General features: G+C 42.4%; 1 protein-coding gene across 1 annotated transcript; it reads right to left on the bottom strand.

Annotated features, from left to right (window-relative positions):
* Positions 1-7,876: 7,876 nt before the first annotated feature.
* On the bottom strand, positions 7,877-17,264 carry LOC110203737 (retinal-specific phospholipid-transporting ATPase ABCA4-like). Its single transcript, XM_020980202.2, has 4 exons — positions 17,172-17,264; positions 10,777-11,017; positions 9,409-9,548; positions 7,877-8,677 (listed from the first exon to the last, which is right to left on the bottom strand). The coding sequence occupies exons 1-4, from the start codon at positions 17,190-17,192 to the stop codon at positions 8,516-8,518; spliced, it is 564 nt and encodes a 187-aa protein (XP_020835861.2). The 5' UTR covers positions 17,193-17,264; the 3' UTR covers positions 7,877-8,515.
* Between the last annotated feature and the right edge of the window lie 376 nt (positions 17,265-17,640).

Below are 17,640 nucleotides of genomic sequence, written 5' to 3'. Positions count from 1 at the left end.
AAATAGGTTCTGTCCATTTTCAGAAAGGGAAAAAGAAAAGAAAAAAAAGGTCAAAGGAAAAAGCAAAGATTCTGACTGAAAGAAGACATCCAATGCTGCCCAGGAGATTGTTTGGTCAAAGGAAGGGCTCATGCACATCATGCTGAAAGTTGCTGTCACAGAATAATAGCCATTTGTCACCGGAAAACCTGGTATCCATTAAAGCTCAATCAACAAGCAGGTATTGCAAGTCCATGATGAGCCGAGCTCTGCATTCATGGGGCACTATTAACAATACGAGAAAAGTACACGATAAGGTTCCTGTCTATAAATCAATTTGTAATTTAGCATCAGTGACAAATGCAAAGGTAATGACATGATAATGTAGACTGGGTATCAGATTCCCCCAGATACTGTGATTTTGTAAAAACATTCCATAGATCATAGATGGACAGCTAGAAGGGACCTGAGAGGTTAGTCAATAAGTATTTATGAAGTATCTGCTATGTGCCAGGCACAGTGCTAAGTTCTGGGGACATAAAGAAAGGCAAAAGACAGTCTCTGCTCTTGAGGAGCTCACATTATATAGTGAGGGAGACAACATGGAAACAACCATGTTCAAATGAGCTGTGTACAGGATAAATTGGAAATGACCAACAAAGGGAAGGCACTAGAATTGAGGGGCACTGGGAAAGGCTTCCTGTAGAAGGTGTGATTTTAGCTGGCACTTGAAGGAGGCTGGGGAGGCCAGGAGGCAGAGGTGAGGAGGGAGAGAATTTGAGGCCTGGGGGAAAGTCAGAGAAAGTGCCCAAAGTTAGCAGATGTCACTGGATCACAGAATACATTGGGTGTGGGAGGTGGGTGTAAGATGTTACTGGAAATGTGGGGGAGGGGAGGACAAGTTATGAAGGGCTTTGCATGTCAGAAGGTTTTATATTTGATCCTGGGGGTGAGAGGATGCCCCTGGAGTTTACTGAATAGAGGGCTGTGTGTGACTTGGTCAGACCTATGCTTTAGGAAGGCCATCATTCCCAAACCCCTCATTTTACAGCTAAGAGGGGTTAGGAAATTTGCCTCAAGTCACATGCCATTAAGTCTCTGAGATGGGACTTGAGCCCCAGGTCTTCCTGAATTCAATCCAGTATCCTATTGACTATCTCATGCTGACTCGCAAGAGATATACAATGCCACTGTCAAGATGTTATATTCAAACTCCATTGTGAAGTCATGACATCTTCATTACAACATTGCTGGTCTGGTCAGGAGTGAGGACCCTGTGGCCTCAAGGCCACATGTTGCCCTCTAGGTCCTTGGGTGTAGCCTTTTCAGTCCAAGTTTTATAGAACAAATCCTTTTATTATGGGGATTTGTCCTATGAAGTTTAGATTCAGTCAAAGGGCTGCACTTAAAGACCTAGAAGGTCACATGTGGCCTAGAGGCCAGAGGTTCCCCACTAGTCCATCATATTTATTTCAATTCAATCCAAGAAGCATTTCTTTTCTTTTCTTTTTCTTTTTCTTTCTTTCTTTCTTTTTTTTTTTTTTTGGTGAGGCAATCTGGGTTAAGTGACTTGCCCAAAGTCACACAGCTAGTAAATGTCAAGCGTCTGAGGCTGGATTTAAACTCAGGTCCTCCCGATTCCAAAGCCGGACCTTTATCCACTATGCCATCTAGCTGCCCCCCCCACACACACACACACACAACAAGCATTTATTAAAGACCTTTATGTGCCAGGCACTATGCTATGCAAAGACAAAGACAAAAACAAAAATGAAAACAGTAATAAGCAATTTGGGATAGAAGGTGCTGGAAATGAGGAGTGGTAGGTAGCACAGTGGATGGAGTGCCTAACTCAGAATATTTGAGTTCAAATACTGCTTTAGACACTTACTAGCTGTGTGACTCTAGGCAAGTACTTAAACTCTCAGCCTCAGTTTTCTATTATATGAAATTGGGATAATAGTGGCACCTACCTCAAAAGGTTGTTGCACGGATAAAGTGAGGTTAGTATTTGTAAAGTGCTTCCTCACCTTAAAAACCTATATAAATGTTAGCTATTATTATTATTGGAGTCAGACTTCTGTATTGCTCCTCTACTTCTTCCTCATCTGGCCCTCCAGCCAGCTCTTGATCCACATTAACAGAAGTAGCAGTCACATAGATAAGTGACAACAATGTATAACCCCTAAATGCCTCGTATTTGGTTTCATGGTACAAGGCATGGTCTTTCCACCCCAGTAGATTTATCTTCCTGATTAAAGTTTGCTTAGGCTCACATTAAAAATAGTTTACATTCCCTAAGCACATTCCAATTGGGTGGTGGTGGGTATATAGCACAGAGTTTTTGTTAGGTTGGAGAGAGAGGCTAGTCCCAAAACACAACACTGCAAAGCCCAACTTTGTGGCTCTAAATCATAATTAAGCTGAGCATGCTGGGTAGATAATAAAAGGAACAGGTATGCAGGTTTATGAAAGGTTGAAGCCAACGTTCACAATGTTTCTATATTGACAGAGTCCACAGCAGGCAAAAACAACTAGTGAACAAATGTTCTATTTATCCCTCCGTCATAAAGGGGGGGCAGAGGGGATGAAAGTTGGTTAAAGTAAACTTTTATGCCTTGCTCATGGATATTTTCATATGACAGTTTTGTTTGATCTTGGCTTCTTGGCATGAAATTCAAGATTTTTGTAATCTGAATATTCTGTGAAATTTTTAAAATACTGTGAACTCCAGACAAGGTTTCATAATGTTGCAGGAACAACCTGTAAACTAAACAAAGATAATCAGAAGGGCACCTAATGAATTTTCTAACTCTCCTTCCTTGCTTAAATTGTGTATCTGTGTGTGTGTGTGTGTGTGTGTGTGTGTGTGTGTGTGTGTTGAAGGAGCTTGAACATGTTTAGCTTGCAAATGATCTAGAAGAAGAACATGATATGTTTACTGAATTAATAATTAAACTGAATTAAGAGATGAATATGTAAACATATATTTATTTATTTATTTTGGTAAGGCAATTGGGGTTAAGTGACCTGCCCAGGGTCACACAGCTAGTAACTGTTTGGTGTCTGAGGTCGGATTTGAACTCAAGACCTCCTGACTCCAGGGTTGCTGCTCTACTCACTTCGCCACCTAGCTGCCCAGAAAACATATATTTATACACACACACATGCACACACACCCACACACACACATACACACACACACACACACACACACACACACACTACCACCACCACATTCACTGGTGACATGTATAAGTTTATTTTATACCTGGTTAAGGTATCTATTTATTGAAGATCTGACTATTCAACTCTTCCTTGATCAGTGTCTCTAATTGGAGAGAGAACTTATTGGGGGTGGGGAGGATCCTAGAAACTGATCCATATGCACACGGATAAACTAATGAAGGACTCCCAGACTGCAGCTATTTCTGGATAGTCTTGAGCCCGAACTTCTCTGCCCAACAGTGGCTCAGAGTATTTTTTATTTCCTGGAGGGAAAAAGTAAGTGGGCAAAGACAGACGGGTTGTGTGAGGCATACACAGGAGCATGCTGGAGCCAGCTCTAACCTCCTGAGAACAAATTGTCCAATTTTCAGTGTGAGCATTTACCCCTAAGAAATCAGCAAATACTACACATCAGGGCACACATTTATTGTTTCATTCATTGTATTGGCTTAAGAGTCATGGAGAAAATGTCACTAACGTAGACTACACGTAAAAGTGTGTCCCGTGTACATTTTTTTTTTTGGAGAGCCAATTATTAAACATTTACCAGCATGCCCCTGAGGATTCAGTGTTTCAGAAGACTTTTGGTAGGGAGAACGTAAAGCAAATAAAATATCTGAGAACCACAAAACAGCCATCTAAGGATGAAGGTGCTTGTGTGTCTCCAGGCAGTCCCAGAGTCCCAGAATCTCATTTGAAAGGGTACTCAGAGGCTATATATTGCAGCTGGAGAATCCCTTCTCCAGCATTCTTCCTAAGTGGTTACTCAGCCTTCAGGCTTGAAGACTTGCACCAGGAGCCTCACCCTTAGTATTTGGGTGATCCTGGGTATTTCACTTAACTTCTGCCTGCCTCAATTTCCTCATCTGTAAAATCAGGGCAGTTGGACTCAGTAGCCTTTAAGTTCCCTTTCCTCTCTACCCCTCTGGAGGAGTATGTACCTCCTGTATCTCTATAATTTCTATCTTAGGCAGATGGTAAAATACAATACAAATAATAAGAATATGGCTAGCATTTGTATAGCACTTTGAGGTTTGAAAAGCATTTTACATATATCATTGGTCCAATGATTACATAATGAAAATATTAAGATGGCACAATAAAAAGAGCACTGGGTTCTAGGACCAAAGGACTTGGGTTCAAATCCTACCTTTGATGTGACATTTGTGACCTTAGGATATTCAATTAACTTCCCCAGACCTCTTATAAAATGACAGGGTTAGACTTGATGGTCTCTGCTAGTCCAATCCCTGGCTGGGGGCTAAGGCAGTCACCTGTCCATTATCAAATCCTAACCCCTTTCCAGATAACCAAGTCATTTCTGTGGATGAAATAACCAAGATAGGTTTTTTCTTTCTCTTTCCTTCTTTTTTTCTTTCCTCCTTCCCTCCCTCCCTCTCTTTCCCTCTCTCTCTCTCTCTCTTTCTTTCTATAAAGCTGGTTAATCCCAGAGAGAAAAATGCCCACTTTCCACTTGGTCTCAAGACCAGAAGCATAGGTTCTCAGATCATCTACTGGCAGGGGACAAACTGAACATAGCCTTTCCAAGGCGAGCAATGCATCTCACACAGATGTAACAAAGTGTACTGGGTCGAAAGAAAAGGTGAGAAATGCCACCTCCACTCCTTTACCAAGGATGGACAGCTATGGGTCTACAATATTGCACATACAGCTAGGTCCTGATTAGTGAAAATGTATTAGTCAAAGTTAATGTGTTCATTAGTCTTACAGTACTGTTTTTTCCCCTCTTTATTTTTTATTCTTTGTAATGAGGGATTGGCTCATTGGGAGGGAATAGGAAGATGTACATACATACATACACACATACATATATACACACATACGTATATACACACACACATATAAACACACAAATACATACCTACATATATATTACATGTATATATTCAGAAATGAAGATGATATAGAAACAAAATGTACCAATAAAGGTTTTTTGTTTTTGCTCCATGGGACCTTTATTAAGCACTTTCACCTCAGTTTTCTCATCCCTAAAAGGAAGGAGTTGGACTAGATGACTTAGAAAGTGCCTTCCAGTTCTCAGTCCTATAGGGACAGGAGACAGGGTCTTGACCAAATATGTCATTGGCACAAAGTAAGGAAATTCCTTCCACGAGTGCAAGCCATTAGCTTCTCTGCCGCTTAATTTCTTAGTTGTCCAGAACACTGAAAGGTTAAGTGACTCATCCCCAATCATGCAGCCAGCATGTGTCAATACTAGGACTCGAACCCAGGTTTTGCTGGATCTGAGGCCAACTTTCTATCTGCTGGGCTACACTCTGTCCTATGAGGCCAAAGAATCTACATTTCTACAAAACAGGGCTGAGGGAAGACATTTAACTTCAAGTCACACAATGGGATGTTTAATACACAGAATGTCAATGGGCCTTTAGTCTCTATGCTGAGAAGAAAGAGAACCTTTTGTTTGGCCTCAACCTGTGAGGCTGTCAAAAGGCTAACTTACAGTTTAAATTGATCTCCTGAACCATGTATTGCAGTAGGATGGTTCCCAGTTACTTCAGAGCCAATGCTAGGGTAATTTGTCCCCCAATATGGTTTTGAGTAGACATGTTTGTTATTTAAAATGTTCTCTCTCCAACCTTCTCTAAATCTATTTTTGGACTCTTTTCTTGTTATTAGATTAATATGTGTTGGGTATCGGAGGGGGATAGCAGGGGAGAGGTGGGGAGGAGATCTGTAAAGAAGCCACTTTCCCCACCACTTTTGGAAGGGTGTCTTACATATCTTTAAAGCACATGCTATCTTTCTACCATGGACTGGCTTTGTTAGCTTGTACGCACATATACACTCTCACACATGTGTGAGTGTATGAATGTGTGTGTGTGCACGTGTGTGTGTGTGTGTGTATGTAGTCGCTGAGTTGTTTCAGTTGTGTCCAACTCTTTGTGACCATATTTGGGGTTTTCTTGGTAAAGATACTGAAGTGGTTTGCCATTTCCTTTTCCATTGGACAGATGATCAACTAAGGCAAACAGAGTTAAGTGACTTGCCCAGGGTCACACAACTAGTAAGACTCACAAAGATGAGTCTTCCTGACTTCAGGCTTGGCACTCTACCCACTGCAATACCTAGCTGCATATGTATGTATGTGTATTATATAGACACATATACACATATACATACATATATATGCAGTTTTAAAAGTCCTGCAACAAGCCTGTGAAGGATGTTCTACACATATTACCCCTATTTTACAGATGAAGAAAACTGAGGCACTGAGTATGAAGTAGTTTGCCCATTATCATTAAGAGAGAAAGTATCAGAAGCGGGATCATGACCCAGGTCTACATGATCATAAGTCCAGGATTCTGTTCTTGAAATACAGAACCCTGTCTGTTTTGGTTCTTTTTTTATTGAACAGCGTATGCCTTCCTTCCATGGTGAAAATGGATCCCTAAGTTGGAAGCCCCTCTGGCTGGCTGAGGGGATCTCTTGCATCTACTTTCCAGGGTGTTCCTTTATGTATGTTATTCAGAGCTGCAAGGACTTGTTCACTCTTACCTCCATGTACTGATTAAACAGATGCAGGGTGTGGTCTGTGAAGTTGAAGACATTCCTCCAGCTAAACTGGACCATGTCTTTAGGCCGGCCCTCCTCAGGTCCATTATAGAGAAAGTTGAGTATGGCTTCAGTTGTGATTTCTTCCCTATAAAGCCGTCTGTTCACAAAGTTTTTCACTGTTGGATTCTCCAAAGTATCCTTAGCAAGCAACAAGAAAATTACATTGGGCATTTCAGTAACAATCATTTTTTCCAAGATCCTAGATTTAGCTCTGGAAGGGACGTTAGAGATCCCCTAATTTGATCCTCTCATTTTATAGATGATGAAACTGAGGCCCAGAGAAATTGAATGACTTGTCCAAAGTCATGCACGTAGAAATTGTCAGTCAGGATATAAATCAAGATCCTCTGATGCCAGATTTAGGGCTTGTTTTCTTCCTTCGACTCCCTTTTTCTTTCTCCCTTCCTTCTGTCCTTTCCTTCTTTCCATCTTTCTTTTCTTCTTTCTTCCTTCCTTTCTTTCACTCTCTCTCACCTTTCCTTCCTTCCTTTTTTTCTTTCTTTCTTTCTTTCTTCTGTATCCATGCTACCTTTGTCCCAGTTCTTAAGGCTCTCCCCAGGTCGTGGTATTTGGGGAAGAGGTACCCAAGATGCTTTACCAAGTAGGCAGGTTTTACTCTAGACTCTAGCAGGTAGACTTAAGTCACTGTGGGCCCCCGAGAGAGAACCTGACAACAGAACAAGCTTTCCCTAAGCAGACCCACCAAAACCCAGGTATTCCCTATAATGTAATAGTCTTCTAAGGAAAGGAGAAAAGCAACAACATTTTCTTTGGGATATTTTCTTTCTCAACTAGTCCAATTATAAGAGACTTAATACTCCTTTCTTGGCAGAGTTGGAAACTTACAAAAATCAGCCACTGTGCAGGTGCAGCCCACTTGGACCCCCATAAGGGTGTCCAGTTTGAATAGGAAACCTTTCTAGGATGATTGAGGCCCTCTTGAGTCTTCATAAGTGGCAAAGACCCTGGGATTCCCTCTTGGTTTGAACATTATGTTTGGATATTCCCTTGGCATTCAACTCACATATTTTCTTTCCAAACTATGTTTTGGAAATGGTATGGTATGCTCTGAAGTTTCATAGATCAAAAGTCCACAGATTTAGACCTGGAAGGGACCTTAGAGACCAATCTCCTCATTTTCCAAATGAGGAAACTGAGAGCCAGAGAAGTTAGGTGACTTGCCTAGGGTCACACAGGTACTAAGTATCTGAAACAAGATTCAAACACAGGTCTTCCTGAATCTAAGGCTCATGCCCAGAGTGCTCTCCCTCCTTATCCCTGCCTCCTGGCTCCCCCACTTCCTACAAGGCTCATTTAAAGTAGACGCCTTTCCTGGTCTTACTTAATTTAGTGCTTTCTCTCTCAGATTATCTCCAATTTATCCCATCTTTATCTTGTTTCTACATAGTTGTTTCCTTGTTGTCTCCCTCATTAGATTGTGAGCTCCTTGATAGCAAAGGTAGTGACTATCTTTTGCCTTTCTTTGTAACCCCACCACCTAGTACAGTGCCTGGCACATAGTAGGTGCTTCACAAATGCTTGTTGACTTGACTTGAATCTAGTCTCTACATCATGCTTCCTCTCCATGATCCTTGGATTGTGGATGGCATCACAGAGCACAGATTTAGAGATGGGGGCCATGCTTGTTCTATTTTTACCTTCATTTCAAAACCTGATGAAATCCAGAAGGGGACTCAATCTCATTCTCTTATCTGCTCCCCTCCCAGACCCACCACACAAGAGCTTCCCATACTCGGATCATGGTAATCTGTGTGCTGTTGTCAAAGAAATGCCAGATCTGAGGCCCCACTTCTTCCCAAGCCTTGAGAAAGTTTTTAACACGCTCCAATTCTTCAAAAGTCGAGTTGGCCTGAGAAACAAAGACAGACAGACAGACAGACAGACAGAGGAGTAAGGAGAGAGCAGGGAGAAAAAAGAAAGAGTGCACATGAAAATGCTTTTATGGTTTTCTAACATACCCTGTCAAAGTGGTCACTGTGTTTGGGAAAGGCTGCTCATGGAAGTGTTTTTCTTTTTCTACATCGATCTGAGGATTCCTCAGTCTGCTGAGATTTCCCAGAAGAATCTATCATTTCTCAGGATCCTTGATTGGCTGAAACTAATGCTTTCTTGTTACCCTCAATGGTCCATGGGATATCGATAGTGTTATTGGCTCCCTGAACTCCATGAAACCTTCTGGTTTCATTCTGTTAGTGAGCTGGTTCCTCCCTCTCTCTTCTCCAATCTATACTGATACCTTCTCATGCAGGCTGGACACAGACTCATCGGCTATTTGAACTCGCTCATAGTGGAAATGGCACACATTTCCAACAGAGATAGAGCACAGGTGTCTGGTTGGGAGACCTCATCACTGAGATTCTGAGGCTGATATGCTGAGGTGAAGACCATAGCATGGGCACTGGAGTGGATCACGCCAAGGCACGAGTGACATAGAGAGGAGGATAGAAACCTCAGCAACCCACCAGCCCAAAATAAACATGAGGATCACCAGGGTAAGTAAAATAGGAGAAATAAAAGTACACATTTTCTTGAGGGGCCAAAGGCAAAGAGGCATGAGGGGTGAGGAGAGAGGAAGCTTACATGTTTTAATATCCGTCGAACAGCAGGGGAATCTGGAGTAAAGAGGATTTTCCCCATCAGCAAGGGCTTTGCTGCCCTCCAGGCTATTTTAGTTAAAGGGTTTGCTTCCAAGTTCTGGATCAAGGAATTACAAAAAGGTGCTGCCAGGAGAGAGGAAGAGAGGGTTGATGGAACCACATCCACTCTGCTGAAGAGCTCATCACTAAGCATTGTCGTCATGGTGTCCAAATCTGAGGCCCCATTCATTCAGAACTGAAGGACTGACAAACAGACTAAGCTCATAGGCTGCTTTCATACAATAACGAGGTCATTATCAGCAAGTAGCCAAATGCCCCAGTACAGCTCAGTCAAGGCCTTGTCACTGGAAATGAAAGCTGGAGCTTACCCTGCTGTGTTTATTTGGAAGAGAAAATTTTGAAAGATTGCTGGTGATTAGGCCAAGAGATAAAGGACATTATCCCCCCAAAGAAAAGGAGGTGCAGAGCCAAACAGGCAGGGGCAACATAAAGACATTGACAGTTTAAGCCATCATTGATTTTTCCATGAGTTCTATGCCTGACTTCCGAGGTGCCCTGAGCTACCTTCCACCTATTCCCTATGTATCTTCTACGGACCTAGTTGTATAGACAAGGTTGTCTCCTCCATTACAATGTAAGCTCCTTGAGGGAAAGGATATTTGAGGGTATTTTTCACCTTTCTTTACAAACACAGGATTTTATATAATGCTTGGCATACAGTAGGTGCTTAATAAGTGCTTGTCTACTTGGTTTAACTTGATGCTGCTGTTAGTGTCACAAGGCTGGCTTACAGCTGGCACCTCCCCACTTCCTTATTTCATTTGCCCTGTTGTTATAAGAGACAGGAAGAAAGAATGAAGGGTGGGGGAAGTTCCCTGGCAGGGCCTTGGCATCTAGAAAGTTAGACAGGGCTGCATACCCAGCTCTCCCTTGCATTGTGTTTGTCAAAACAACCACAGTCATGTTGACTTGCCAGGGCCCTTCTAACCTGAGCTTTGATTGAAATTCTGTTCTGCCTCCCAATTCACCTTTCCTCCAACTTTTCCTCTAGAATTTAATCCTGTTCAATTAAATCAATGACCAATGCCCCCTTTGTTTTTTCCAACCAAGTCTTGGCCCAATCCATGGCTCATGCCCAAATTACTTTACAATTTCTATTCTTTCATCAGTGGGAAAACAGAGGGCTCTCCTTCTTGCCCTCACCTGTCCCCCCCTAAACTGCCTGATGTCACGCAAAGAAGTCAATATGTTAAAGCCAACACAGGATTTCCAACCACAGCCTAGGAGCATCTAACTAACCTGACCAACATGGTAGATGAGGAATGACTCAGGAACTTAAAAGAAAACTTACTTGTTCTTTTATCATAAGAATAGACAGGATCTTTTCTGGAAGGATCGATGCCTAGGAAGGCTTTGTAGTTGTTGTCTTCATACCAGTTATAGGAAAACACTCTGGAGCCACCCCCCTCTGGGTAACCACACAAGAGCTCAGAAAGGATACTCATCAATTGGCTAAATGACTCTGGCCCTCCATTCTGCAGAAGGGGCCCTGTTACCCACAGCAGGTCCTGGACACTTGGCCGATGGGCTAGCTGGGGAAAAACAATGGCTCAGGGTTAGTAAGAATAAGAGGTGACATTCACCCAGTATTTTAAGTTCTGAAATGTACTTTTGGTATGTATGTATTTAATAACATTTATACCATTATCATATAATACATAATTATATAATATATTATGATATAAATATATCATACAAATATATTATGATATAATCATATAATTATTATAATTATATAGTTTATATACATTGAGATTTAATATGGTATATTTAAAAGCTAGAAATGAATATATCAATATCACCAACTAAATTTGCTTAGTAACTGTAAAATTTTTAATGAATTCAGACAATTTTCAGTTACTCTCTCTATGTATTATATCAAGAAAGTATTTAATAAGTGCCTACTATGTGTTGGGCTCTTTCAAAATATTTTCTCATTTGATCCTTATAACCACTCTAGGAGGTAGGTACTGTTGAGGAAACAGACAGGCAGAGGTTAAGTGACTTGCACAGAGTCACACAGCCAGTAAGACCAGAGGTAGGAACTGAACACAGGTCTTTCCTGACTCTTAAACCCAGTATTCCTTCCTGTGTAAAAGCACCACAGATCTGAAGCTGGAAGTCTTGTAGGCCATCTAGTCCAATAGCCTAGTTGCACAGATGAGGAAACTGAGCCTGGGAAAGGTGAGCGACCTGCTCAGGACCACGGGGAATGGATTTGAACCCAAGTCTTCCGACTCCAGATCCCAGGTTCATTCCCCTGCATTCAGCTGAGTGGGTCCTTTATAGCATGTTGCTTTATTAGCAAGCAGAGCCAGAGCTAACAAGGAAGCAAAGCCTTGACTGTGAGCAGGATCTCCATGCTCACACAGAGGATAGTCATGGTGGCAAGGAAACCTTCATGCAGCTGCAAAAATACAGACAGACTGGTGTGCACAGGGGAATCAGGGTGGGGGCTGTGGGAGAGAGGGGTGGTATCCCACTAGTGGCCTAAAGAGTTTAATAGTCTCCTCCTCTTTCAATTACCCTTGTTTGCCTTCCTGGAAATACATCTGGTGAGGGGTGGGAGAACTGGGGGCTGATGTGAACTCCTAGCCTACTCAATGTAGGCAGAAGTTTATACCTTCTCTGGAAAGGCGGAGAGCTGTGGAAAGAAAAGGCTAGTACTGACCAGCCCAGACAACCTAAGCACAAATCTCTCAGGCTGGACAGAGCAGAATCCAATCAGATCGCTGGAAAACTTCCTCCTTGCACGATGAGAACCAATCTCACAAGTTTGCATTATGCTCTTTTTGCTGTTTCCATTTTCTTTTGTTGTGCTCTTCTTAAGGTTCCAATAAGTGAAGAAATTAACTGAAGGGAGAAAGCTCTCAGGCCTGCTGAGAGATTCCTTTCTCTGAGAATCTAGGATTAAATTTAGCAAAAGACTCACAGAAAATTGGTTGTTTCTCTCTCTCCCTCTTTTTTTCCTTCTCTGCTTTTTCCCTCTTCCTCCCTCTCTCTCCCCCCTTCTCTCTCCCCTTCTCTCCTCTTCTCTCTTTCCCTCCCTCTCCTTCTGTTTCCCTCTCCTCTCTTCCTCCTACTTCCTCCCTCCTCTCTCTCTTATCATCTCTTCCCTCCCTCTCCCTCTCTCCTTCTCTCTTTCCCTCCCACCTTTTCTCATCCACTCCCTCCTCTCTCTCCCTCTCCTTTCTCCTTCAGGAAAACAAGCCCCACAATCTGAAGAAGAGAAATCTACAGTAGTAAGAAGAATGTCCAGGGCTTATCTAAGAGGCTCCGTGATTCCTATTTGCTTAGCCTTTGGGAAAGGAGGGAGGAAAAGCCACTCTTCTTGCAAACACACCTCCTAATTTCTCCTAAGAAGCGTTTGGAGATTTAAGACCACCAACAGAATTCAGTGGGGTGAGTCTGTGGCCAATCCTCCCAGAGACATTCAGGGAGGTTTACTTGTCGGCCCCTTCTTTGTCTGCATGCTAACACTCGCCTCTGCAAACTGACAAGTGAGTCACACCTGTGATGACAGGGTGCACATCACTAAAGCAAAGATGCCGGGGTGTTTCTATCACTGTGAATCTCATCGTGCCTCTGGGAGGGATTATCCTCATGATCATTATCACGTTTGGCCCATCTGGCCAAAACCACACAGGATGGGCAACTTGCAAAGAATGTAGTTTCCCTTAATCAAGGACAGCCCTGTGATGGAGGGGAACATTGGTCTGCCGGAATACTGGGGTCCCGGCTACAACAAAGCAAAGGGAAGAGCCGGTGTGCTTATCAAATTGGCAGCTATCACAAAGCTGGGATGTGGAGCTAAAATGGACTTTTCTAGGTTTCAGCACGGGCCAAACTGAATTGGAATAAATCCAACAGGGGTAAATAGCAAGTGTACACTTGGGTTGAAAAACAATATCAAAAGTACAAGCTAGAGGAGGAGGCGATGGAGAGATCTACAAAACATCTGGGGGTTCTAGTGGGACTGAAAACCCAGTCTCAGTCCACAGAGCAATATGGCAGGCAAGACACCAAGTAAGATTGAAGGGTTCATACAGAGAGGCTTAGGTTCCAGGAATAAGTTAGTGGTCATCCCATGAATTCTACCCTGAGCAGACCACCTGTGGAGGATCATGTGCCCTTTCAGGTGATAAAAAGAGTTGGAAGGACAGGATTTAAATACTGAAAGCATTGTCACCAGGGAAGATGAACTAAACTTGGTCTGCCTAGCCCCGGGGGCATAACGAGGACAAATGCCTGGAAGCTTCAAAGCAATAAACTGAGCCTCATCTTAAGGAAGATTTTCTAAATAGCTTATTGTTGTTCATTAGGGTCTAACCCTTTGTGACACATGAACCATCATTTTCTTGGCAAACACTGGAGTGGTTTGCCATTTTCTTCTCAGTGGATTAAGGCAAACAGCAGTTAAGTGGCTTGCCAAGGGTCATACAGCTAACAAGTATCTGATTGTGAATCTGAACTCAGGTCTTCCTGACTCCAGGCCCAGTGCTCTATCCACTGAGCCATCTAGCTGCCCCTACCTAACAGTTAGTGCTTTCCAAAAGGAGAAGAGGCTCATAGTCACGGGCTCACAATTAGAGAGATGGAAGGGACATAATGAAGCCACCTACACAAACCTCTTCACTTTATAGATGAGGAAACTGAGGCCCAGAGCAGCTACGTGAATTATTCAATATATTAAATCTTTAAGAAAAGGCTACTTGACCATGGTTCAGGCACAGCTTAGACTAGATGCCCTCTGAGTTCCACTGTGATTATTCAAATCCGTGACTCATATAAGGTCAAATAGTCATCAGCATTGGTTAATATGTGTTGGGTACTCTGCATGGATTCATTTCACAAAGATTTGTCTTGCATTCTAAAGCAACAGAAACAACCCCCTAATAACCACATAAGAAACCAGAAAGGTTGATATGCCTTAAATTCCTTTACATACTATCAGCTCCACCCTTCTTGTGTTGATAGGCACCAGTTCAGAATTCTTGAACACTGATAAAGCCAAGGCTGTGAAGCCAAAATACTCCCCAGACCTGGTAATGGGTCAGATGCAATGTGTGCTCAATCTCCACATCCCACCTGCATAGCAGTTGTGTCTGGCCTTTGCTCATTTTGCCTGTGGAAGAATGACTTGGCTAAATTTGAAGTTGATTATGCAAAGGCAAAGTCCAACTGGGAGTCCTTCTGGTCTTCCTTGGGGAGCCCAACTGATCTATTTAGGGCTGAGAAGGCTGAGAGGTGAGAGGGAATAGGGGAAGGACCAGAGATTAGCCAGCTTGCCTGGCATATTTTACAAAATCAAACATGACCAGAAAAAGGGTCATTCTTGGTCTGACACAGTATCTTGGAAACAATGAACATGAACTTGCACAGACTTTCAGAGAGTGGAGGATAGAGGGTCCTGGCCTGCTCTGGTTCATGGGGTCACAAAGAGTAGGACATGACTGAACAACTGAACAATAACAGAACAGGTAGAGTTATGACTAGAAGACCAAGGTATTGACTCAAGGCACCAAATTCAGTGAGCTCCAAAAGCACCCACATTCACTTAGGTGCTAGAAACAACTGAGCTTGATATCTAGTTAATAAAAACAACTTGCTGAAATAGAAAGCCACCAAGTAGCATATGCTTCCTTCTCCTTTTCTTTCTTCAGCCTTTCTTTCAGCTACATAGACCCACGTTAGGTCCCCAGCTCTAGAGTGGCCTCACTGTATGAGTCTCTGTCTCTACACACAACTAACTGTGAGTATGCTCACAGTTGTGTATAATTTTTTTTTTGATGCTTGTTCTGGGTCCTTTGTGAAATTGGCCCTAAACAGGAAAAATGCTAGTTATCCCTCTGAAAAGACATCAAAACAATGGAGGAGACGTGGGTCCAGTAGAGTCAGCTTTTAGTTAGAGAAGACAGATTAGTAATCTTGGAAGCTACCCAGACCTAGATAGGTAGATTTCTGATTGACCTTGACCTTATATATAATTACTGAAATTATATATTTTTGTCCTTTATAAATTCTACACTGTACTCCTACTCTCATGCTTTAGCACAACATTCAAAATACCCCTGAGCTCTAGAAAGCTGTCTCAGTAGAAGTTCTAGCAGGACCATATTTAAAGTCAGGCTTCAAATATATGTTCAGGGATGGATTTTGTAGGCAAGAGGACCAGACTAGCAAAGTTTGAAGAAGTTCATCTCTAGAAGGTTGGCCAATGAAAGGTGGCTTTTTTTTTCTTTTTCGGCCAAAACAATTCATTTTTTGACCAAAGCAATTCTCATATCCTCCAAAAAAGTGTGAAAAGCTCATGAGCTTCATCAGCAGAAGGAGTTCTCACACCCATTCATGGATCTTTTGAAGAAATAACAGAAGATGAATTCTTTTGCTCATGAATAAACCCCTAGATAAAGTGGGCTTCAACAATTGTTGGCCGAGGGGGAGAAGGGGAGGATGAAGTATATGCTAAATACAGAGGACTGGATGAACAGTGTTAGTGAGGACTGGAGACCAGGTCAAATAAGGATGATTGCTATGGATAACTTGGGATGTCTAGCCTGGAGATCAAGAGACTTCATGGTGATATGACAGCATCATAAAACTATAGGACTTCATTTTACACGGGAGAAAAGTGAGGCTCAAGGAAGTTATGTGACTTCCCCCATGGAATCCAGTGAATTAGGAATCAGGAATGCCCTGGGCCAAAGAGCCATGTCCTTCTGGAACATATTTGTAAGCGATCTCACTCCTGGGGATACTACAGCCCTTTGAAGATTGGAAGCAATTCTTTACAATGGTTGAGGAGGTTTTAAATAAGAGGACTACATCAAGTCCACCCAACACATTAGTATTATGAATAGGGTCTTTTTTAGAAATTATAAGTATACATCTATGTTGCAATTATTTTGATGTTATATTAAAGGTTGGTTTGTACGTTAATAAAGCTTTTTTTCCCATTAAAAACAAATTATATGGGAATCCTCTGACAACAAAACAGGAGTAAACTAAGCCTAGTGGTACATGCCTATACTCCCAGATATATGGGAGGCCGAGGCTGCTGGATCTCTTGTGCTTAGGAGTTCTGGGTTGTAGTGGGCTATCCCAATAGGGTGTCCACATTAAGTCTGGCATCAATATAGTGAGCCTCTATAGGGGAGCAAGGAGTCACCAAGTTTGCCCAAAGAAGGATAAACCAGCCCTGGGCAGAAATAGAGCAGGTCAAAATTTCAGAGCCAACTGGCCTATAAACAGTCCCTGAACTTCCAGCCTGGGTGAGAGAATCAACCAGTCTTCAAAAAACAAAAACATAAAACAGGACTGAAGGATCATAGATAAATTAGCAGGTTAATTTATAGCAGGCTGGAATAATAGCTCCTTCACCAACTAGAGATCCCTCAAGTCAGGTCATGGGGCCACTGCTCACTTGTAGCACACTCAAAAGCCACAGGGTTCTGGTGGCCTTGCTCAATGTGGAAAATGAGAGGGACTCAGAAAATTAAAGAGAGGTAAAGAGCCCCTGAAACCCTTAGATGCGGCCATCAATTGCCACACTACAAATTGGAAGGCCAGGGAAGTCATGTTCTCCCAGAGATCAACTGCTTAGTGGACTAAGTGTGGGAAAATCTGGGAAGGCCATAATGACGTTTCCTTGGTCTGTACTATAATTACCGTCATCAGAGCACTTACCTCTTGTACTCTTGGAGACATAGTAGATAAAGCCCTTCCCCAGGATCTCAGATTGATACCTTGAGAGCTGCTGTCTAAGAGCGTGGGAAGCTATGAGTGATAACAAGAAAGAAAGAGGGGATAAGAAGTTCAGATGTCCATCTGTGCATACACACACCCACACCCACACCCACACCCACACACACACACACACACACACACACACACACACACTCCAATAGTCACTTCACTCTCCTAAGCCCATAAAAAAACCATTTCCTCTCTGCTTTCTGATCACAGAGCCTATTTCTATGAGATCGTTTCCAGAAACACAGCTCTTTTTTTTTATTATTATTATTAATCTAGTTTAGAAAATCAAAGGATGTTGTTCTAGGCCACCCCAACGAGCAAGTCAATCACAAATAGTTTGATGGTGACATTAAATATACCAAAGTAATCCTGACTGCTGGTTTAGAGACACCAAGCAAGA

This window comes from Phascolarctos cinereus, unplaced genomic scaffold (assembly GCF_003287225.1).
Source record: "Phascolarctos cinereus isolate Bilbo 61053 unplaced genomic scaffold, phaCin_HiC Scaffold_5;HRSCAF=322, whole genome shotgun sequence".
NCBI classification, from domain to species: Eukaryota; Metazoa; Chordata; class Mammalia; order Diprotodontia; family Phascolarctidae; genus Phascolarctos; species Phascolarctos cinereus.
The sequence above is the reverse complement of the archived record's forward strand: the minus strand, read 5'-3'. Positions and strand labels throughout refer to the sequence as shown.

Bases quoted from the DNA above. Each gene is read 5' to 3' on its own strand.
- LOC110203737 (XM_020980202.2), bottom strand. From the start codon at position 17,192: ATGTCTCCAAGAGTACAAGAG. The intron at 11,018-17,171 runs GTAAGTGCTCTG...GTTTTTCCCCAG, and splicing joins TGTCTCCAAGAGTACAAGAG to CTAGCCCATCGGCCAAGTGT. The intron at 8,678-9,408 runs GTAAGCTTCCTC...TTTGTTTCTCAG, and splicing joins TTCGACGGATATTAAAACAT to GCCAACTCGACTTTTGAAGA.